The sequence below is a fragment of the Mchenga conophoros genome, linkage group LG13 (genome assembly GCF_057382185.1).
Source record: "Mchenga conophoros isolate Kocher_MC1m ecotype Shallow Benthic linkage group LG13, M_conophoros_male_GT1.1, whole genome shotgun sequence".
Classification (NCBI taxonomy): Eukaryota; Metazoa; Chordata; class Actinopteri; order Cichliformes; family Cichlidae; genus Mchenga; species Mchenga conophoros.
The window spans coordinates 441,917-466,730 of record NC_140538.1 but is presented as its reverse complement, the minus strand read 5'-3'; the positions used below and the strand labels follow the sequence as shown (position 1 = coordinate 466,730).

Genomic DNA, 24,814 nt, shown 5'->3' with positions numbered 1-24,814 from the left:
AAGCTTCAAACGACGCATCGACTATTAAATCAGTCGTCGATGATTTTGATAGTCGACGTAATCGTGATTAGTCGACCAATCGTGGCAGCCCTAGTGTGTATATACGTATATGTATGTGCAAAATAACTTTTTTGTCCCTTTTATCTTCATCCCTGATCGATCGCTGTGGCACCACAACATGTTTCATCTTAGCAGCTTCTCACAGTTGTCATTTGCGCTGAGCCCTGTACATTTTCCAGTATTCGTACTGGTGGTTACACCTGTGACCACAGCAGGTTTGACAGTTGGATGGACTACTCTGCACAACAAAATGAAATGATGCTAATTTATTTTTGAGTCAAACTGTTCAACTGAGGAAAAAAATACTACAGAGACAAAGACATATACAACCAATATTTGTTGTAACTGTAACAAACACAGAGTCTTTGCAGTGTGCACTAGTAACAAAATTTAAAGGTCATTCAAGAATGAAGCCAAAGCAACCCAGATCAGTTAGAAACAGAATTTCGGTAGAATCACAGATGAAGTTTTCTATCAAATGGCATTTCTAAAATCCAAAAAAGCCTCTTATATACACAGGGTGTACCGTGCCTCCAGCTGTGCTTTGTTCTACTTTAAAACAATATTGTGAAAAAGGAGAGGAGATGGTAAGAAGAGGTGCTGACACTGAGCAGACCTCTGGTGTAAAACGGTTTTATTTCATAGCAGAATGCCAACCACAGGTTTGAATTAGTAAACTAAATATATCAGAAAATACCGATGCTGCGAAAGAACTGTTACATTTGTACATGGATATAAAAACAGTGAAATGAGGAGCCAAGAGAGCAAACTCTACCCACTTAAATTATCTACTCTAGAAAGAATACGATCTTTGAAGGAACAGTGGAACAGAAATGTGAACAGCACTCCACACACAGATAGATTTCTTCTTTAACACATTCCACATGGAAAACCCTACTGTGGGACCACCTACCTATACCAACAGTGACAAACAACAGTTAAAAAATAGCCCCCAAACACACGCACACACACACGCACAAACCGGCAATCTTCATTTGGCCTCCAGCTTGGCCATTTCCTGAAGGTATATTCCGATGCTCTCGCTGTCAAACAGCACAAAGTAAATGTTTTTCAGAGAGGAGCTGGTGCAGGACACAAAGTGGTTGGAGATGGCCTTGAGGATGAGCTGAGCGGCTGTTTGCTTTGGGAATCCGTTCCTGTGGGAAACGGTTGGACAAATGAGACTGAGGAAGACAAACGACAAAGCTGTTTGTGATGAAGAGTAGCTGAACAAATGGCAGAGCTACGGCTAAAAATCTGTCTGCAAACGTGTTCGGTCTGCAGGCTGACGGTCACTTTGCTACACAGATCAGTGGAGCTGGACGTACACTGGACCAGGTGCAGATCCACACTGTTAGCTGAGGCCCTGGGTGAGTGTGTCCTCCCATTTATACACACAGAATACAAGCTGAGATCAGCAGATCTGCACTCAATCTTACTGTAACGGTCACGGCGAGGTCGACAGCTACATGCTCATTTACACTCATGTCTAACGCACAAAAGGCGTCGCGGTCGGGGACCAAAGAGACGCGTCTATGAGGCGACACACTGTGTGTGATGGAGCTCACCGTCCAGCAGGCAGCGAGGGGAAAGCCACAGACTTGAGCTTCTTCTCCTCTGCTGCTGAGAGGCAGTTCTTCACAGTCTTCTCGAGCTGGTCCTCACACTTCTCTGAGCCCCACTGTGGGATGTTACAGTGGATGATGAAGCGGGCTGCCATGCCACTGGCCTGGCTCACTGCCACTGCAGGATGAAAGCATGTTAGGGTGACCACCGTCGCCTCAGACAAAAACGTGTCTGCGCCCAGTCTAACAGCTGATCTCTGTGCACTCTATTTACTAGGCCCGGATTTGCATGTATCACGCTGTCTCATCAGCTACATCCTACTGTGGACATGGATGTGATTCAGTGGCTGTGACGACGCAGCTGCGTACCTGATGCTACCTCCAAAGGCCCTTGTGCTTTCCTCAGCTCCTTAACTCCTTCCAGGAACTCTCGACCTCCAGCTTTTTCCAGGGCGTTGCCTGGAAGACCAGCACAGCAGCCGCTCAGCATGAGGACGCATGAAAGAAACCAGACACGTTACATGAACCGGTGCTGCTTACCCACTCCATCTTTGAGGTCCAGCTCTGCATTGGTTGGGTTAATTATTCCCTCCACCTTGATTGTTCCAATTTTACTCATTTCACTTTCTGTTAATGAAAGCTGTGGATTCACAAAGACAGAGTGACAAACAGCTTTGAGCAGTAACACAACGCGGTGACTTTCAGCTGGGCTTTTAACGCGGCTTACTTTCTGTCCGAGAAAGAGACTCTTTGCTGACAGGATGGTGAATCCATCACCGGGACCGTCTTCCACTGTGGAGTTTGATACAGCCTCTTTGTCATTGTCTGTGCTCTTTGCCAGATGGAGAGAAAAACGTTCACTTCAATCAGCATTTAAGTTACCAAATGATAATGACTCTGGTTCTTTCTCGAGTGCATTAAACCAGCTCTGGTTTGTCTCTTCTCTGATTGAACAAATCAAACACAAATGTACAGAACACACGGCTGTTAACAGAAGAAGGGTTAGAGACTCATCGCCATCATCACAGATGGCTTTGCTGGGCACACTGACCTTTGGCTTGCGCCCTCGTTTGCCTTTAACCTTTTTGAAGGTTTTGGTGGGCTTCTTGCTCTTCAAGCGTTCCTCCTGCTTGTCCGTGACAGACGCCTGGCTGTCCACTTTCACTCGGCCTCCCCTCTTCTTGGAGAGCAGCTCTGGGTGGATACGAGGTAGAACCCCTCCGTTTGATATGGTCACTCCTCGCAGAAGCTGATGGAAGAAGCATTTTGATAAATGAACTCATGTCTGTGAAGAAACGTTGTCTGTGCACACACGTGACCATGTGGTGACCTCAGTCTTTGTTTGAGGATGATACAAAAATCGCTCCACAGCCGACAGGTGAATGCTGTTTACCACACTGTAGTGACGGCTGCACTGTGAGACAGATTCATGTATATAGAGGTTTTTTTAATATGCGTGTGCCCATGGTGACAAAAAGGTTCATCATCATCATTTAAATGCAATTATCATGAACATTACCCTCCAAACAGACAGCTGAGAAGAAGAACTGATGTCAAATAAGATATAAAAAGATGTTCACTTGTTAGTAAAATATGAGAAGCTCATATAAGTCAGTGTGGAGCATTGTGCACGCTCGGTCTGAGCAGCCGGAGGCTTTCCAGGCCGATGCTGTAATCTCCCCGTGTCCCAGGTCAGCCCTGGGGCAGCGTGGCCCGAACACCTCGCCCAGGCTGTGACCCCCTCTGCTGAGGAGCAGGAGCCCCTCTCCAACGAGGTCGGCCGCCTTTTGAAGGAAGCCACATTCAAACTAACAACTAAAAGGTTGGCCTGGATCAACAACTGCAGCGCCATCTGGTGGCAAATAGCTACATAACATTCAGGACACAATTTAGCAGCATCATCCTCAGCCTGTGAAGGAGGATGTTGTGCAGCTCCAGACTGAGAGCGGCTGATGCTTATTTCACATCTTATTCAGAATAATTAGATTCACTGTAGTCTGTGGGAGCTGCGATTGGTCGGGCTGCCGGGGACAAATGATGATTTCACTCACCGACGTCCAAATCAAGCCGTAACCTTCATGCAGCGTGTTTTCTGTCCAACTACTACAGCAGACAGAGAAAAATCCACACAGACACACGAAAAACCCCGAGATCCCACGACCGGTGTGCTGAGAGACGGCACCTGAGAGACAGGTGACGAACCAGCTGGTCAAAGCTCTGAATGGCTCATTTATTTGGCTCCTTACCGATTTCTTATTCTTTAGCATTTACGTCACACTTCAACGTTTCTGATCATCAAACTAATTTTAATGTTAACATAGCAATCCAAACCTACCAGCTATGTGGAAAATGAACTGGAGTCCTGCAATATCTGAACTCAGATACATCATAGCAACAGTGAAACATGAGCTGTGTCCCAAAACGTCGGCTGCTTCCTCCTGAGGCCGCATTTGTAGACTGATTACGTCACAGCGACTGTCCCAATTCATAGACAAATGCGTCCTCCATTTCCCCAGGTTTGAAGGATGGGTCGGGTGTGTCCTTCGTGGCCCAACCTATCCCAGAATTCATAGCGCGGCCTAGCCAATTCCAGTTTTCAACAATGGCGGCCACTACCTAAGTTTTAATATTACTCTTATTAATCTTTCTGGGTCACAAAATAAACCTTTAAGATATTTTCAGGCGAGAATGTAGCTGAGTAAACTTCAAATATCTGCTGTTTATCAAGACATCGCATATTTGCAAAAGTGCTCCGACGTTTTCGGAGACGTCTGTTACCCACCAGCTCGATAGCGAGCCGGCGGGTTCAATGGTCACTGAGCCGGCGAGAGCAGCGGACTCCCGCTTCATCGTTTTCAGACCCACCGCGCTCTTTCGCTACTCAGGTTAAACATGATATACGTCACTCGGATAACTAAAAAATGTTATTGTTTGGCTTTTTTCAGTGTTTGATTTGTTCGTGAGTAAATCGGTTTGGCTGAGATTAAAGTCATTAGATTATATTAAATAAAACTTCATTAATCCATCGGGTGGGTTCCTCTGGGGTTTTCACACAGCTAAACGTCAAACAGAAAAATGATTGGTAAAGTAAATCCGTCAGGCATCTTTCTTGGCCTTTAGTCAATAATTCTGATGGCAAAAGAACCAACAGGTGAGACAAAAAAACAAACAAAAACTGATTAAACAGACGTGTGAGACGGTCGAGAATTTACAGCAGTGTCCTGTTACATTTCAGACAGCAAGGAGCAGACGGCCGAGTTTATTAAACTCCACCGAGACAGCGCTGACGCAAACCTGACCGTCCCATTTCACGGTCGCCGTAAGTTTATGGCCTGAAGTTCAAGCATGCGCAGCAGCAAGTAAACCTCTACAAAGACAACAAACGAAATGATGTGAAAGGCCAGACTGAAACCAGACTGAGGCACGACCGTCAACAGGCTTCATACTCTGAACCGTCCAGTGGGGCTGAACGACCTCAGCTGCTGTGGCCAAAGGTGGCAAAACCAGTTCAAATGTTAAGGTGACTTTTTCCACACAGGCCAGCTGGGTGTGGATAGCTCATCATTACAAACTGAAGTTTGTACTTAGACGGGTCATCTTTTTCTAATATTAACATTTGTTTTAAACATTTACGTGCAACTCAACCAACCAGGGGTTGGTTACATCAGCAAGTATTTACGCTTCTCCTTGTTTGTCTTCTTATGAGCAGTCCTGAAAACATGCATCAATGTTTAAACAACCTTTAAGGTCAAACCTTCAATAAACTTTGGCGAAAGGTGTAAAACACGCTGGCCAGTTTGATGTGTTAGCATACACGTATGTGTCACGTATGTGTCACGTATAGAGCACTGTGTTACCTGGTTCAGCTCCTCGTCATTGGCCACAGCCAGCTTGATATGCCTCGGAGTTATTCGGCCTTTCTTGTTGTCCCGTGCTGCGTTTCCTGCCAACTCCAAAATCTCAGCTTACAAGAGAGGAAACACATGGTGCACACTCATTAGGCAGCATTTAAACATGTTTACTGTATTTTCCTTCACTCAGCATGTAACAGATTGTACTGGTGTGAAACTACACGGCTGCAGCAGTGAGTCTGTGTCTAACACTGACTGATTAAACTCCTTCATTTTGTTCCTATATGCTAAAAACAGCATATTCATAGCCAATAACAGGTCAAATGAGCTGTCAGCAGCATTTGTGGATCTATAACACTTTATAAACTATATATTCTTCATGACAATAACCTCCAGTTTACTGGAGGTTTATATATATATATATATATATATATATATATATATATATATATATATATATATATATATATATATAACCTCCAGTTTACTGGAGGTTATACACACATACATACATACATATACATATATATAGTTTCAGTTTTATTTGTCATATGCAAGTTAGCACAGCGTCAACATTGCAATGTTTGACGAGCAGCAGTCACTCAGCAGCAAGGTACAGTAGAAGAAATATAATAAAAAAATAAATAGAAAAACAGTATAGAGCAAAATATTAGAGAGACATGGTAAAAGAGAAAAGATGACTAAATATATATGTATCTATAAATATAAATATATGTACACTAGTGATTGAATAAGAAAATCTTGAAGAGAAATATGACGGGGGGCAGATGGGATATTGCACAGGAATGAGCAGCAGAAATTTACAGTATTGCACTTTTAAATATAAATATCAATGACAATAAAGTGGAGTGACCAGTGCAGATTAAGCAGAGTACTTGTGAAGCTGCAGGTAGCTTCTGAGCGCGTCCTGTGGACTGTGTGTGTGTTTAAGTGTTGTGGTTGAGGTGTCGTATGGTTGGTGGTAAAAACTGTTTTTAAGTCTTGTAGTCCGAGCAGACAGAACCTGTAACGTCTGCCAGATGGTAACAAGGAGAACAGCTGATGTGCTGGGTGGCTGTGGTCCTTGATGATGCTGTGCGCTTTACGGAGGCTGGAGATAAATGTCCTGAATGGCAGGAAGCCTCGTGCCAGTGATGTGCTCTGCTGCCTTCACCCTCTGTAGTGATTTACGGCTGCTGGCAGAGCAGTTTCCGTACCAAACTGTGATGCAGCTCGTCAGCAAGCGCTCGACTGCACACCTGTAGAAATTTGAGGTGATGTTGGCGTTCATGCCAAACTTCCTCAGCCTCCTCAGGAAGTAAAGCCGCCGGCGAGCTTTCCTGATAACAGTGTCTGTGTGAAGGGTCCAGGAGAAGTCCTCGGTGATGTTGACTCCAAGGAACTTGAAGCTGCTGACCCTTTCGACCTTGACACCGTTGATGTGGATGGGCTGGTGTTCCCTGACTGGTCGTTTCCGGTAGTCCACTATCATCTCTCTAGTTTTGCTGATGTTGAGATATAATCTAGAGTTACCTTATGTTTACATTTTATTTTGCTGTTTTTACTGTTGCTGTAATAAAATGTAATATTATTATAGTTACACACCCACTGATGTTTAGATATATGTCCATTAGCAGGCTGGACCTCATCAGCCCAACCCTGGAGCTTACTGTTAGCTTGCTTTATCCATTCCTGCTCCTATGTTTGGGATCCCTGCTGTGTTGAAACTATTATGTCCATGTTTCAGCCATCGAGCTGTGATTCGAGGAGAAGTTGAAGAATATGGATGTCCCTCTCCGTCTTTACTATGCTATCCATTTTGTGCCTGTACCACTGACAGCCAAACAGCCCCAGAGCATGATGCCACCACCATGCTTGACCTTTGGTGTTCTTAGGTTTGCAAAGCCTCGACTCCTGCAGGATGGCCTCTCTCACTGAGGCAAAACGTTTTTCAGGAGGCACGTGGCTCCTGGTCATGGCAGGCTTGATGTTTCCTGGGTTGTTCCCGAACACCCTAACCTAGTTACTCTCATCTGAGAGCGACAGTTACCCTGGCAAAGTGGTTACACATCAGAATAACTGTCTGAACTGCTTATCTTGGAGTCTGCAGGTGTTTAGAAATGGCTCCGTGAGGCTCTGTGTATGGCTCCTTCCCAACTTGTGCACAAGTCTGCTCGCTGCTCGTTTCACAGGCTACTCCCGTATTCAGCAGTGAGTCACCACAGCAGGTAGCGTCACACATTTGATCTGACAAAGTTTCATCCCAGGCCTCCTCCGGGATTTCATCCAACAAACGTGGCACATTTAAAGCTAGCAGCATGTTTCAAAGAAACTGAGACGGGCAACAAACGACTGAACAGGCTGTAAAGATGCATAATTACATTAGTTGTTTACAGGTCACAGAAGGACTGTCTTTGACCTCATCCAGACCCAGTGAGGTTAAAAAGGTTTAGCTTTAGTTAACAGTACGTTCATTAATGTTGAGTCAGAAATGTATCAGAACTGTGAGCTGCTCTTTGGAGTCAGTCTGCCTCTGTATGTGACAAAGTTTCACAGGTTAAATGTCAATCACATATATATATATACCCACATAAAGGATTATCAAAGTACTCTGAGCTTTGAGTGTTGCAGAAATTCAACTTTGAATTATGTCCCTTAGATATGCCACAGCACACTGAACACACTCACATGCTCTCATGTATCAAACTTACCTGCCAGGTACTCAATTACAGCTGCCATGTACACCGGAGCCCCCATGCCAATGCGATATTTGTGCGTGCCAATGCGCAGATACCGCATCATGCGCCCCACTGGGAAGATGACACCTGCCCTGGCTGAACGGGACAGCTTGGTGGCCTTCTTCTTTCCTCCTCTGGCTGACATGTTTGTCTGGACACAGTGCGACAACAGCCAGTGACTGACACAAACACATGCTAACAATAATGAAACTCTCGTTAGCAGGATGCTCTGTTCCTCTAAACTGTACTAAATAAATACGTGTGTCCTCACAATTTCCACAACACTCAGCCGCAGTGAAACCAGATCAATGCAGTGGCATGTAAATAACCCCTTTCCCATCATCCTGATGACATGTTTTAACTGTAAATGAATGCACTGTTTTATATGGAGCTCACAGCCACTGCCAATTTAGAATCACAAATTAATTAGCATGACTTTGGGGAGAAAGCTGGAGGCCCAGCAGAAACACAGGGGAACAGAGAGAACATGAAAACTCCACCCGTGTATAGGCAGATGGCCCCGCCCCTCCCTGAGCCTGGTTCTGCCGGAGGTTTCTTCCTGTTAAAAGGGAGTTTTTCCTTCCCACTGTCGCCAAACTGCTTGCTCATTGGGGGTCATATGATTGTAGGGTCGCCCTTACACAAAGCACCTTGAGGCGCCTGTTGCAGTGATTTGATGCTGTACAAATAAAACTAATTGAATTAAATACAGAGTTCAATGGAAACTGTACATTAATGTATATTAAACAAATTCAATCAGAAACAGCGAGTTATTATTTGACAGCTTTTCAAGCATCCTGTGTTCACAGCTGTCCCCACATACGTGACGCTCAGGTGAGAACATGGTTTCTGACGTCAGCCAGGTGCTGGTGGGAGACGCAGTCCCGGCGTGAACACACTAGCTGCGTGTGCTTTCATTGCACATTCTTTTACACGTGTGGCTGTGTGTGCGTGGTGTCATAATGAAGGGCACGGTGTTTGTTTTCCACGCCGCGCTATTCGGAAAGGTTATTGATATGCTGCGGCCTGCATCCGCGCCGCTGGAGTTCACGCACATCGTCCCCACGTATGTACAAACAGCATCACGTCGCTAGTGTTAATAGTGTGGATAGTGTACGTGCGTGTAGTGTAAACGGAGAAAAGGGGAACGCGACCTCAGCATGTAAGCTAACGTTACTGTACCGAGCTAGGTCGGAGCCAGGCGAGCGACACCTTTACGGCGTCGCCACAAAAGCCTCGCTTTGACGGCTGGCTCACGGAAAGTGTCGGAGCCGGCTTCGCTCCCACTGAGAAGTGTTTTTATTCCTTCACGGACACGAAGTCAGCGTGGACACGAAGCTACGAGCGGACGTTAGCTAGGTCGGCACCATGTAGCAGCTTCAACGTTTAACGGCTCCGCGCACATCCGTTACCGTACCACACAGACATGAACCTGAACGAGCCTTTTCTCCACAGCAGACCCACCCGCCCCTTCGTTTTCCACGGAGGCTCCAACACACGGAAAGTAACGCGTCCCCGTCGATCCGGATGTGCGCTGCGCTTCGAAACATCAAATAAAGCCCAAGTTTCTACCTGTTTTTCTAACGTGAATCTGCGCGAACTCGTGACGCTCCTGTGCAGCAACAGACGGGCCGTTGTGTTTTGCCGTCCTTGTGCCTAATAATCCTGGTTCCAGACCTCAGGAAAAAAATCCCACACTGCAAGCAGGAACAGCGTAGTTGGTCGGAGGCTGGCTCTGTGCTACTGATGCTGCAAAGGGGAAAAATTCAGCGGAGGGAAAATCCTGCAAAAACGCCCCCGACAGCTCTAACGGAGATCAACGCAACACAATCCTACGGCAAAGTAACTGCTGGTAAAATCCACATTAGCCCAAATAAATAGCTTACAGCCTAAAACGGCACCACAATAGGCCTGTGAGTGTATTTCACTGCATATCCCTGGCGTTTGTTAGCTAAAGAGTGAAGGCTGTGAATAGAGTCCAAAGTGGAATGAAACAGGAAGTGGACATCTGTCCTTAAGCATCCAGACTGGGGGTGTGAGACTCGGGCTGATAATCCTAGAGACATCACAACAGTCAGATCATTTAGCTGTAGCTCAGGAGGTAGAGCAGGTCACCTACTGATTGGAAGGTTGGTGGTTTGATCCCTGGCTCCTCCAGTCTGCATGCCAAGTATCCCTGGCCAAGATACTAACTCCAAGTTGCTCTCCGCTGCATCCATCGGAGTGTGAATGTCGTTAGAAATCAGTTTAGAGTCAGTGAGAATGGGTGTGATTGGGTGAATGTTGTATACAGTGCTTTGAGTACTCTGGGAGAGTAGAAAAGCGCTGTATAAGAATCAGTTCATTTACCATCATTTGAGTCCATCTTTAATTGACCAGAGCCAATAGATGCAGGCACAGCTACATCCACCTACTGAAGATCTGCATCTGTTATAACGTGTTTGCCCTTGATTCTTCCTAACATCACTACACAGTGTTGAATTTCACAAACATTACATCTTAGGATGTGAGCTTCTCTGTTGTGCTAATCACTGTGTTAGTGGCACATCCTGCAACTCCCCCCTTCCCTCGCATGATTGGAAATAGCTGTTTTTCGTGTACGTTAAACCTGAATTGGGTTCAGAAAAACTGTCTCCCTCTCTCTGTCACATTGTTTCACATTACTGTGGTTGTTTGCACAGTTTTTTTTTTACATTTCAGTTGATTTATTTTTATTTTTACGGTGATCATGTTCAATGGGATGGGAATAAGGATGATCCCACCACAACAGAGCCTCCAGTGTGTTTTACAGATAGATAGCTTGTACCTCTGTCCTGATGTGCTCCATACATACATACACATATAACCATAAATTTCAAATTTGGATACATCAATCCATAAAACCTTTGCATCCACTTTCAGAGATATCCTCAAAATGATTATGGATGAGCAATGAGGTGACAGTTGCATTGTCAGAGGACCAAATGGCTGAGTGGCCTGTTCTGTCCCTGAGAAGGAGCCTCCTCTGCTCCCCTCTAGTGCAGCCACCAACTGCAGAGCATTTACCAGGAAGACCCAACTAGCTTGTTTCTCCCTGCTTCATCTCCTCAGATCCCTGGGAGGAGTGGTGGAGGTTTTGAGGTGGGACTGGTGTTCAGTATCACCATGGAAACCCCATATATGCTGCCATATATATATGGCAGCACAGGAGCAAGCTCAGAGCACAAGATCCATAGAGGCTGGGGTCTATCACACCAGGCAAGACCCCAGGTGCAGGCTGTGTAAAGATGCCCCAGAGACAATCCAGCACATAACAGCAGGGTGCAAGATGCTAGCAGGCAAGGCATACATGGAACGCCATAACCAAGTGGCCGGCATAGTGTACAGGAACATCTGTGCCGAGTATAACCTGGAAGTCCTGAGGTCAAACTGGGAGACGCCCCCAAGGGTGGTGGAGAATTACCTCGAGCTCGAGAAAATGTGGAGGGTGAAGGTAACGGTGGTCCCAGTGGTAATCGAAGCACTCTGTGCAGTGACTCCCAAGCTAGGCGAGTGGCTCCAGCAGATCCCAGAAACAACATCGGAGAGCTCTGTCCAGAAGAGCGCAGTCCTGGGAACAGCTAAGATACTGCACAGGACCCTCAAGCTCCCAGGCCTCTGGTAGAGGAGCTTGAAGGATAGACCACCCACAGGGTCATCTGTCTTTGTGTGTGTGTGTTGTTTTTACTTAATCCCTTCATTAAGAGTATTTTTCCACTGCTGTGTTCTTAAGATGACATCAGAGAAGTATAAGCAGTGACTGGTAGGGAGGAAATGAGCAAAGACTTTGGAGATAATGGAAGTATTCTTACTTGGCTTAGTAGACAGGATAGCTGTGAGGGGAACCAGTAGGTGGCTTTTGGGAGTGATGTACATCAAAACGGTGGAGAGTGGCCAGGTCCACAGCGGACTCCGGGCTTGGACAAACCGGCAGCATTGTGCTCCAGGCGAGATGTAGCTGTGAGACACTTGAGTTATCCAGACAGGTGACTGGGAGACAAATGCAAGAGAATAGCCGGATCCAACATAAGCAAAGTGCACACTGGAAACAGTTTCATTTACTACCGATGGGGATGGGATGATAAGTCTTAGAAGCAGTGCCACAGCTGGTCCTTAAATACGCAGTTCAGGTGATGGCAATGTGCTGCAGGTATGAACATGTGGGAGACTTCCCACAGCTCCGCCCCAAAACCCAAACCTGTCCACCCAACCCACAGTATAGAGGGGATCATCTGCCAGGTGGAAGGTCTGTAGTTGGGTCTGTAGCTCATGAGGTCCGCTTGTTGAAATGCCCTTGGGGAAGATACTGAAGTCTGAGTTGGTGAGTTTTAGGATATTTGTGAATAACACATAAAAATCCTTATGCATAGGAAAAAAGCACATCTATGAATGTGGACTGTAAAAGTGAGTGCTGAGCGTAAAGCTTTATATCACTCCCAGTCCATGTTTCAGTGTTTTACTGTTTCTGGAGGAAATCACCGCTGGACTGCTGTAGATAGTTTTTCAGGTCTGCCACATCTTCGTCCACTTTGCTCAGTTTTTAATGTCACATTGTACACGATTCCAACATACTTCAGGTTTTTCATAGACAAAAAACTGGGAACAGATTACGTGGGTTTACGACAGGCTAGTAACAATTTAAGATTGGCTCTTTACTAAACTGTTTATGTAGACACAACAGTGGCTCATCCCTGCAGTTAAGTGAACGTTTATGCTTGAACAATAGGTAAGTGGCTTAACAAACCCCCTCTGCACATCAGTGATTTTTAAAAATAAAGTTGATTCAAAATGTTAGTGAGATTGTGAGACATTGCTTCCTGAAAGGACAAAGGACAAGCTAGGAACAGTAATTTTAGCTTACAGGGTCCCGAGAACAGCGTAAGATTGTTTCTGTCACAATAGGCTGTTGCTGAAACTCTATTTGACTTCTACCACCAGGGGTCAGTGCAGGATCTCTAATGACTCAGACAACAAACGTTTCTCTGGGTTCACCAGGTTACAGATGATGAGGATTGCAGAAAACAGTGATTTAATATTGTCTCATGACAAGCTTCCTGTCTTCAAAATGGATAAAGTTGGGCGTGCTGCAATAGTGTCATTTATGAAATGGTTCAACAACGTAGAGAGAAGACTGCTTAAAGCTCTGCCCTTCATCTTCGGTTATGGACTCACTGCTGTCTCAAAACAATTTGTGTTGAAAGGCTAGCAGTATAGTGTTATTTTTACAAAACCCTCTTTAGATGACTTCGCTTATGTAGACAAATTCTTTAGTCAAGTGTTTTTGTTTTTTGCCCAAAGTAAGCGCCCACAGCTGTGCACCTTCCAGCTGTGCACCTTCCAGCTGTGGCTTAAGGTGTACAGCTAGGTCAGTGGGTTGTATTAAGGTACCCCTGGGCCATATGCTGGCATTGAAATTGCCCTGATGCATCCATCAGAGTGTGAGTGAAAGTGGGATGCTTAATAAACATGAAAGGCAAAGGTGGGAAATTCATCTTCCCAAAGGGCCACATGAGTAACTGGAACTGTCACTGGAAGAGCTGTTCCAATGAGCTCATCTCAGCTCTGCTCTATGCTAATTGTATCTTGCAAAACCACAAAGAATCAATGAATCGCAAAGTAGAAGTACAAGTTAGCTCATCACAGCATGTACCCAGAATCAACTGGAGCTCATTTAGTTTTATTTCTAAGCGATGCTTTTCCCTTTGCAGCCAGTCTTAGGGTTCTCCACCTATAAAATCCCCCTTTAACTCCTGCTAGTAGTAGAAGTAGCATAAAACCAACGTATCTGTTGTTATTACACAGTACACAAATAAATGAACCACAATGACTGTCACAGCACCCAGTGATTTAGCCACTAGTGACATGAAGGGTGTGGGTCTGGTGGGCAGACAGGGGCAGATGTAAAATCCTGGGTTTTGAAGAAAAGGCTACTTAAGCATCCCCAGGCTTTGCTTCTCCCTCTTTTGTTTTTGGGAAACATTGTTACTGTTATATCTCATCAACCAAATGTTGACCTGCCGGTGTCTGAACTGCATGAGCTGGCCCACATCTCTGGAGTGAAGACTGGGCAATTGGAAGCCAGGTATTCATGACTGCATAGTGAGGGTCATTTGCCCAGTCCATGTAAGCCCACACTTCTCTGCCTGCCTGGTGGCCAATATTGTAAAGCTGGTATCTTCAGCACCACTCTCCAGTTGCTCCTAGATTGATGTAAAATGAATGCATGTACACAGAGTTGTTTGGTGACCTCTGTAAATAAGACCAAGTTAAACAGTAGAAACACTACTGACACTACTGACAATGAGCTACAAAACAGAGAACAGCATCACAACATTCTAGATCAATTCGATTTCAATTCAATTTAATTTTTAATTTTTAATTTTTTTATTTGTATTGCACCAAACCACAACAACAGTCGCCTCAAGGTGCTTTATATTGCACAGTAGATCGTACAATAATAGATATGACCCCCTATGAGCAGCACTTTGGCGACAGTGGGAAGGAAAAACTCCCTTTTAACAGGAAGAAACCTCCGGCAGAACCAGGCTCAGGGATGGGCGGGGCCATCTGCTGCAACCAGTTGGTGTTGGTGTATAAAGTCACAGTGAGTGAAAAAGATGAGTGAAGAAGAAACACCCAGTGCATAATGGGAATCCCCGGCAGCCTACGTCTATTGCAGCATAACTAAGGGAGGATTCAGGGTCACCTGGTCCAGCCCTAACTATATGCTTTAGCAAAAAGGAAAGTTTGAAGCCTAATCTTGAAAGTAGAGATAGTGTCCCTGTAGAGATTAAATTATTCATTAAATGCTCTTTGCATTACTTTAGTGTTAACCCACATCACGGCCCCTGTAAATACAGTAACACTTAACTTTTCATGTGTACACATATCTCCATAAATCCTTATCCTTATAAGGAGGACATAAAAACATAATTTTAAACTAGCCTGTGTGGCTTCCCATGATGCACTGTTTCTTGTTTACTCAGCTCTTTTCCTCCACTATCTGTCTTTTGCACAACACTTTGTAAAAGACTAAACACATTTTAAAATTCCAAGCAAAATAAGTTACTTCTGTTTTTATCTTAAAGCTGACATTAAGGGGAACTGCCTCCTGTTAGTCTTGTTCAACTCACCCTAAAAACTTGCTTTAGAGAGGCAAGCCTTGGATGACAATTTGTGTCAATGAAGATTCCCAAATATCGTCTGCTAAACTTCCAACAGCGCTGTGGCAAACCCCATGCCCGTACAGTGCTGGCCAAACCAGTGAGGACCACCACAGCTTGAATGAAGACTCCAGTCGGGCATATTCTCGCTGCGTATCTCCTCTGCCCCATAAATATTTCCTTCATCATGCTTTTAGCCTCCATGTCTGTGTTCTGTGTGATAAAAACATACATCTACTATTAAAAGAAGAAATATATTATAAAAGTAGAGACATCTCAACAAACATTTGAAGGCAAGACGAAGCTTCCCTAAACATACACATAGGCGCCAGACGTCTGCTTTAGATTTTAATTTGCGATTAAGTTCATGTTTGTTTTATAATCCATAGATTCGTTACGTAGTTGATCTTTCCAGGATTAATACATTTGAACATTTATGTTTATGTAAGGTTATGTGACTGTGTGGGATTAGAGTCTAAAAGAGGTGCTATCACTTTAAGTATGTAAGTGCAATAGCAGCATGAAAGCCTGTGTGAGGGAACGAGCAGGAGCATGGACGCTCAGGAGTCTCACGGTTTCTGAGCGTGTGCACACGGGGTACTGGTTAAATGTCTTATTTTTGGAACTTTAATGCTTATTTTGGAAGGAATTTGTAATAAATAAATAATCCTCAAGTCAAAATTAAACTGGAGGCATTTCTTTTGGAAACCCAGGAACGCGCGTCAGCCATAGACTCCCTCTATGAACTTGGTTTATTGGAAGTTACTCTACAATACATTTCCAAGATTCCCACAAATTACACATTTAACAATATCTTGATTTCTCCCTTAACATAGAGCATATTAAATTTAAAAAATTGCACTGCAATAAGACCCTTACCGTGTCCAGGGTGTACCCTGTCCAGTCAGTAGTTTATTACAGGGCCATTCACCATTCACACTCACACCTATGGCTGTTTAGAATCACCAGTTAACCCCAGTAACTGCATGTCTGTGGTCTGCGGGAGGAAGCTAGAGTACCCGGAGAGAACATAAACACAGGGACAACGTGCAATTAACATTTAAAATATCAGATAGACGTCTTTGAGTCCATTTATTTATTTCTGCTTTTGAAACTTTATTTTTTTTAAAAAGGTTTTGAAGATTTGTTTTGTAATTTGTAATTCAAAATGTTTCTGAAATGAAGTTTTTATTGAGGAATCCATTTTCAATTTAAATTATTTAGTATTGGATTAATAATTCGTTTTGAAATATGTATAATTAGCAATTTTATTTTAAACTAATCAAAGAATAAATTACTTTAGTAATGTCTAAAGAAATAGAAGATTCATATATGAATTTACTAAGGCATATTTTATTGCACATTCATTACTGATTCATTGTGATCACTGTACTGGTCCTCTATATTGGGACCAGTAAGGTGTGACACAGAAACACTCTGTGAAGCATGAGCAGGCATAAAGCAGGCAGGCGGTGCTTGAGCAGTGAAATCTAAAAGTAGCCCTGAGTTAGAACCTGATCCTGGAGTGAAAGCAGTTTGTCTCCTTACATGTCAGATCAGCATTCTCTCAGCCTTTTTGTAATGTGTCACCATCATTTGGTTGCAGTTGGCCGTGTCTCAGCTATGTTGACTACCAGCCATTCAATCTGACATGGGGGCAGCATTTTTTTAGCGATCCTCTCGAACTCGACCCGTTTGCTCCTAAATGTCTGTGAAGAGTGAGGAGGGTCCTGTAGGAAACGTACACATCAGCACTTGACCGTCATATTTCCCTTTCTTTTGAAGTGTGTTTGGTTTGTTTGCTTTTGGTAAACTTTATTTTAGATCAACTCTCCGTTTCATGACTTTCAGTTAAATTAGCCATTTTCTGCATGGTCTCTTTATTTTCTCTGCGCTCACAAAACTACAGCAATTTGTTCTTGAGTTCAGAAATATATAAGCAGCTTTTTTGCTGCCATCTAATTCAAAATGTAATCAGTTCTTTTTTTTTTTTTACCATGTAATCAGGACTCAATTTCAGACTTCCTTTATTTACAGGGAATTTTCAACAACAATATCCAAATAAACAACAGCAGTGACGCTCCCAGTCTCCTTTCAGGTTCCTCACAGAATCCAAAACATTTCTAATCTGAATGTTTCACTTCAGAAACAGCAGCTTTTTGCACACAAGAGAAAAACACTGACAATGGCAAAGAGCCATCACACAAACTTTGTTTACAAGATTGAAACATAGGGATGAACTTGGCAGGGGTGGCTTGTTGTTTTAACGTGGCAGTACGCGACTTGTGGCGTGGACCACTTGCAGCACTATAACACTCAGCCAGGTCCTTAAGAAGCAGCTACAACAAGGTCGTCAGTGGCAAGGGTGTGATCCCTAACAGGTGTGGAGAGACCAGAAGGCAGGGATTTCAGTGGCGTCGTGTTAGTGCACCAAAACCAACACACACACACACACACACACACACACACACACACACACACACACACACACACACACACACACACACACACACACACACACACACACGCATGCACAGACAGTTAGGGAGGAGAGGCAGGCAGACGGTGGCTGTTTGCAGGGCAAAGACTGAAGGCCAGGTCTAAACTGGTTATCAAACAATCTTTCTTTTAAAGATCTTTTTAGGATCATATCTTGTTGACTGTAAAACTGGGTTGTCTTTGTGTTTTTGTGTTTTGTAAGTCAATTTGTCGTTTATTTGTTCTTGAATGAGGGCATCTGCAGTAGGACAACAACAGCAGCAGTCCTATCAGTCAGTAAAGGAGGTGCCATCCGTGAAAGCACTGAGGGAGTCACCGAGCCTGCTGTCATTTAGGCACCAGGATTGCATTTATTGCTGTTCTTGCGTGATTCCTTTACATTTCATGCTGACCCTTGTTTATCTCACCCTGGGAAAATGACCCTATTTGCTGGCCGGGTGGGACTTCCTACTGTCCTTTTCCCTTGACTATCTCATCACCTACACATAAGAGGGAAACCCAGCCTTTCCTCCCCTGACTCTTTATAGACAAATATCGTGACAGATTTAGGGGTCGCTGTTTATTTTAATCCCTTTGTATTTTGCTGTGTGACCTGTGAGAGTAAGCATGTCAGGTCTCACGTGATACCTCATAGTACCACAATACTATGAGGTATTGTGATTGGAGGACAACAAAGACTTCTTAGCTCAGATTCTAATGGGCAGTGTTGATGTATGACATCCTCATACTTGTTATTTCCTGCTGTGGCTCAAGCTAATTTGTTTCACTTTCAGCTCTGGGGTTCAACTATTGTCACTGCTGGCTTTTCCTTCTGCTGGAATATTTATCTTGGAGTATTTGTGTCCTCCTAGGTCTTAACAGTTTTAGAGATAAGTACTGCAGCCAGACCCTGATTTACAAATGCTACGATTACCCATTATTAATGAAGTCTTTCCTTTCCAAAGTCCGCCGTGTCCTTGAAAGTGTGTTACGACTTTTTGTCCCGTCCCTCCTTGGTGCCATTGTTTGTTTCAACAGTAATGAGAAGAGATAAGACTGACAGCGACTGAACTCCAGGTAAGTTCAGCACAAGTGCTAACATTATTAAAGACTCATCTGTTTTTGACAGCCAGCTATTGCATATTTAAATTTTTATATGAATGTTACACCTCAGCATTGCCATGGAAACCTGCTAACATACTAATGTTTGAATGTAGCATCAGCAGTAAGTAGTACTCGCTGTACTGCTGCACAATAGACCAGCACAGTAAGTGCTGTCTGCAAAACTGTAAGCAGGACATTTTAAGTGCAAACTGCTTTTATTTTAGTCATTACAGTTTGTGTTTTTTACATAATATAATTTAATATGAAAAATATAACATTGTTTTAAAAATCTTTTTCTTACACTTTATTTAAAAATGGTCATTTGCAACTTGATATTATTCTAATATTTTATTTTGAGTTTGAGTAACAGTAGAATAACTATTTATTTAAACAGTATAAATACAATGAAGTGCTTCATCTAGTTCTGCACCCACAATCATTTTCTGCTGTAACTAAGCAGAACGTGCTGATGGATTACATGTGTGTAACATGTGTCAGTGATTGTACACGTGATGATCAGTAGAAACAAATCCTTGAACTGAATTTGTATCCAACTTTGAGCTGGTACACAGGCTGTGCTGAGCCCTCTCCTACCCCTGCCCCTCTAACACCATCATTAAATTTGCTGTTAACACTACAGTCATAGGCCTCATTAGCAGAAGAGAGGCGGCTGTAATTCAATTCAATTCAATTCCACAAGTAGGCCTGCAGTGTGAGAGCGAAGTGCAATAATGAGGTGATATGGTACTACAAGGTCATTAAGATAAGATGAAGATAAATGCATGAACTAGTTTTTCAGCGTCACTCTGAGACAGGATATTTCTAACTTTAGAGATGTTGCACAAATGGAAGAAAGCAGTCTTACATATTTGTTTAATATGTGCGTTGAAGGACATGTCCTGGTCAAAAATGACTCCAAGGTTCCTCACAGCGTTACTGGAGGCCAAGGTAATGGCCCCATCCATTGGGGCGATCGTGGCTCAAAGAGTTGGCAGTTCGTCTTGTAACCAGAAGGCCCCGGCTTGGACAGTCTCGGTCGTTGTGTCCTTGGGCAAGACACTTCACCTACTGGTGATGGTCAGAGGGGCCGATGGCGCGATATGGCAGCCTCGCTTCTGTCAGTCTGCCCCAGGGCAGCTGTGGCTACAACTGTGTGTGTGTGAATGCGAGAGTGAATGAATAGTGGAAATGTAAAGCGCTTTGAGGGTCTCGAAAAGCGCTATAAAAATGCAATCCATTATTATTATTATCCAGAGTAAGAATCTGCTTAGATACCATATTTCTAAGATTTTCAGGGCCGAGTACAATAACCTCAGTTTGATCTGAAGTAAGAAGCAGAAAGTTAGCGGCCATCCAGGTCTTAATGTCTTTAAGACATTCCTGCAGTTTAACTCATTGGTGTGTTAAAAGAAGTATTTGAGGCCATATTTGTAGACCGACTATGTCACAGCGACGCAACGAAGGCTGTCCAAATTCGTAGACTCCTCCAAATGCGGTTGACAAACGCATCCTCCTTTTCCCCAGATTTGAAGAATGGGTCGGGTGTGTCCTTCGTGGCCCATCATATCGCAGAATTCATTGCGCGGACCAGCCAATTCCAGTTTCAAACAATGGTGGCAGCTACTTAGGTTTTAATATTACTCTTATTACTTGTGCTGTCAGCTTTAATCTCGTTAAAATGACGTTAACGCCATAACCGCATTAATGCCGCAAATCTCTGTTAGCGAGTTTGCGCCGATCGCCTGTGCATAGGGCTGCACGGCATCAACACATTAGCGCGGTTAGCTCGTTAACGCTTTAGCGCTGTGCAGCCTCACTAGAGCCGGTGAGAACAGCACACTCCCGGCACATCATTTTCAAACCCCCCACGGTCTTTGGCTACTCAGGATAAACATATATAAGTCACTCAGAGAACTTAAAATGTTATTATTTGGCTGTTTTCAGTGTTTTATTTGTTCCTGAGTAAATCGGTTTGGCTCAGATTAAAGTTATTATCACAGTTGGAGATAGCAGTGTGTTTATTTACAGTGAAAACAAAGGTTGGCAATAGTTCAATGTGCAAACAGTGGTTAGTCGTGTCATCCTTCCCGTGCTCACACTGTGCGTGGTAGTGAGTATCCGTTCCTCCTCCAAGTGTCTCCTCATGCTCGTGAATCTCCTCCATCCCTTTTCCTAGCCTCACACGAACAGTTAATCACTAGATAGAGCTGACAACACTTTACAACGCCATCGGTTCGCAGATACTACCAGGCTTAGTGCAATACTCCAGTTATACTGAGCGCCGGGGGATCAATCAATCCCATAATCGTACAGCTGACAGTTATAGTTTAAACGTCAAACAGAAAACTGATTAAACGGAACTGTGAGACGGTCGAGAGTTTACACCAGTGTCCTGTCATATTTTAGATAGCAAGGAACAGACGGCTGAGTTTATTAAACTCCACCGAGACAGCTGGCGACGCAAAACTAAAGGCTCAACCGTCACATTTCATAGCCTCTCGGTCTTCGAAGGACCTGGCCTTCGCGGTCTACATGTGCCGGGTCTTTCGAAGGATGCGGCCTAGGTTTTGGGACACAGCTCGTCACTCTCCTTCTTGGTCAAATAGCCCTTACACAGGCTGGAGGTGTGTTTGGGGTCATTGTCCTGTCGAAAAATAAAAGATGCTGACGCTGCAGGATGCTGTGGGGGCCATGCTGGTTCAGTGTGCCTTCAGATTTAAATAAATCCCCAATGTGTCACCAGCGAAGCGAATTTATGTGTATTTACACTTTTATATTTGCTATTTTCTTATACTTGCTGTTTTATTATATTGTTATTATATTCTGTGGAATGAATGATGAATGAATGTATGCTGATCTTCAGCAACAATAGTTCTGCATCATAGGTCATAAAACATCTCCTGATTTATGTATCATCACATCAGTCAGGATCATAGCAGCACAGGTCAGCTGATCACAGCCTGTACATAAGGAAAAATCAACTTTTGTGACTAAGGTTGATGAGTAATTCTTTTCTGCACCACTTCACCGAATCATATGGTTCCACCATCTGGCAAATCCCACTCGAATCCCTGGGAATAACTCTCAGCAGTGAAGCAAACCGGAAAGCTAGGAAGCTGTTTTTTTCTTCATGGTCCAGGGAATCAATTTTTATTTACGTGAGTTGTAACTCCATCTTGGATTGGTGTATCCAGCTGTCTTCAGTGCATCCATACTACAGATAGCATTAATGAACTGTGACACTGTTCATATTTGATGCATTAATTTACAGAAGGAAATGCATTTCATTTAGAAGTAAACATTCACTGATGTTAGAGGTAGTGTAGGTCTGATGCACACGCCACATTGCAACACTATATTTTGGAAGATATCTACTCCTAAAAATCAAAAGCTTTTCCAGTTGGATATGGCTCAGACGTAATGGATTTTTCCATTAGTTTGAATTGAAGCCCACTATCCTCCTGCAAATGTGTTTTTGTGAACAGTGTAACAGTTTATGAACAGACTCCAAAATAAACACATAAGTCTCCCTTTTCTTTAGACCTTTAAGTAATAGTAACATAATCTAATCGTGTGACCAAAGCACTGCAGGGCACTGTTAGGGCCATGACACATTAAGTTATGTTTTGCATCAACTAGACAGACTTTTGGGATTCCTCACAGGATGCATCAGTTTTAACACAGAAAAGCAGAAAAGGTGCTGTCTTAGGTAAAACCATAGTTTCTCATTTTTCAAAACACCATTTAAAAATCCATCTATAATCACTTGCTTTTTCCCTTTAAGTCTTCATATTGTTCGAATGAGCCGAGTCATCTGGAAACTCCACTATTTTGATAGCTGGGTAAACAAATGCAGAGGCAAGCCACTCCTGCTCCCCTGATGTGGAAATAACCATTCACTGCAGCTGTCTGCTAATGTTTGCAAATTAGTGTGCTAATGATTTATTGATGTAAATCCATCCTTTTACTGAGGTATTCAGTAAAAAGTGATGAGTCAATTTGTTCTTCTCTTTTCCCGTTACGTGACTTCATGTATTTGCTCATATTAAAATGCGTTTACAGTTCCTGAAGCCAATTCACTGTGTGTTTGGTCTTCCTAACATCCTGTGGTTTTGAGAAGCTCACCATAATTAAAGTCAGATGGAGCCCATTTAATAATCCACCATGTGCTAACCCAGGTCTGTGTGACAGCCCCGTTGGCAGCAACATGTTAGGCGGACTCAGAGCTGTTTCCCAGCCCAGGAGCTCCCGGAAAAGTCATTTTCCAAACCATGCTCAGGTGGCACTCTTAACAGGCAGCTGGAAAAGCTATCTGACTGTTTGGTGCATTTTTCTCATGACTCACCTTGGGTAATGGTCAAACCTTATTTTGCGTTGCTTTTGTACATAAAGCATCATCAGTAACATGTGTAGATGATATAAATGACTAGAAGGAGCCTTCAGTGTCACTAAACTGTGATGCGGCAGAATTCAGTCACAAGAAACCTATGAATGTATTTCAGTGAAAAACACCACAAAGAACTCTTTATTAATGTGAAGAACTGTTCCCAGCTGTACAGAGCGCCTTTCTCAATGTGCTTTTTACCAGGTTCATTGTCAGCCAGCTTTATAGCTCATAGGTCTGTTCACACTGTTCGGCCTCACTTTTATGGAACAAGGATTGAAGGAACTACACTATGTGCAAAAGAATAGATGATGCATCCAGCTTTGAATTGGACACCAGGCCTTTACTGAAGATGTAATTCTCAGATGCCTTGCACTAATCACTAGTCTATTTGTGCTGTTGTGTTTTTACTGGTCAGCAGCACCAAACAGGCTTTGTAAACTAAAAAAACCCCACAATATACAATAAAGAAAGGAAAACAAATTTTTGTCTATAAAAGCCAGTAATGAGACTTTATTCTAAATGTTCTACTGTTGCAATTAGCTGTGCAGAAATATAATTTCCAGCACATTTATTGGTTTTAAATGTGTTTGTACACATGCGTTTGTTGTTGCGATGTTTGTGTTTTTTGATTATTAATATTCTTTAATTTAGTTAGTTTCTGGTTTTCTTTAATTATTTTTAGATTCATCACTCCACAAAACCTTTTCCTGATGAAACCTTGGCGAACAGTTGAATGGACAGATAGAGCTAAACTGTATACAGTAAACTGTATTATATGTGGCATTTTTATAGAATCACCTAGAGAAATTAGAACTTTGGCTACTAGTAACAAAAAATTAAAATTGGTTCTATGTTATCTGTTATGCATACAGTAGGGATGTTCCTGCCAATAAGACTGACTAGTCTAAAACTAAAAAGCACTCAGATATCAAGTTAAATTCGAGAACCATTTAATGTCAAAAAACTTTAAACAAAGCAGTTTGAAACCATTAATCACATTCTTCTTTAATTAATCATGTATTATGAACATTGCATGTTATGCTCCAAACAGACAACAAAAAGAAAAGCAATTAAAATAAATCAGTGTTAAAAATGATATGAAAACATGTTGCAATGAAATATGATCATGCGTTAAAATATGACAAAAACAGATGTTCCTGTACACTATGCCGACCACTTGGTTATGGCGTTCCATGTACGCCCTGCCTGCTAGCATCTTGCGCCCTGCTGTTATGTGCTGGATTGTCTCAGGGGCAGCTTTATGATTAGTGCCTCTGTGCTGCCTTTCAGTCCAGCTTTGCCCAGCCACTGGTAGGACTGGTAGAGAGCCAGAGATTAATAACAAGTATGATTCAGTGCAGAGAGGTCTATTAACACATAGTGAGTGAAGAAGAAACACACAGAGCATCATGGGAATCCCCCAGCAGCGTACACCTATTGCAGCACAATG

At 43.2% G+C, this 24,814-nt stretch overlaps 1 protein-coding gene across 3 annotated transcripts; it reads right to left on the bottom strand.

Moving 5' to 3' along the window:
* Positions 1–677: 677 nt before the first annotated feature.
* macroh2a2 (macroH2A.2 histone) lies at positions 678–10,206 on the bottom strand. Of its 3 annotated transcripts, none has more exons than XM_085295873.1 (9): positions 9,787–10,206; positions 8,188–8,365; positions 5,483–5,589; positions 2,677–2,874; positions 2,353–2,457; positions 2,166–2,265; positions 1,995–2,084; positions 1,629–1,803; positions 678–1,217 (listed from the first exon to the last, which is right to left on the bottom strand). In XM_085295873.1, exons 2-9 carry the CDS (start codon positions 8,357–8,359, stop codon positions 1,052–1,054), a joined length of 1,113 nt encoding a protein of 370 aa, XP_085151999.1. In that variant the 5' UTR covers positions 8,360–8,365; positions 9,787–10,206; the 3' UTR covers positions 678–1,051. The 3 variants fall into 3 exon arrangements, with proteins under 3 accessions (XP_085151999.1, XP_085152001.1, XP_085152000.1); XM_085295875.1 differs by lacking the exon at positions 9,787–10,206 and adding an exon at positions 9,679–9,786; XM_085295874.1 differs by lacking the exon at positions 9,787–10,206 and adding an exon at positions 9,397–9,642.
* Positions 10,207–24,814: the final 14,608 nt, after the last annotated feature.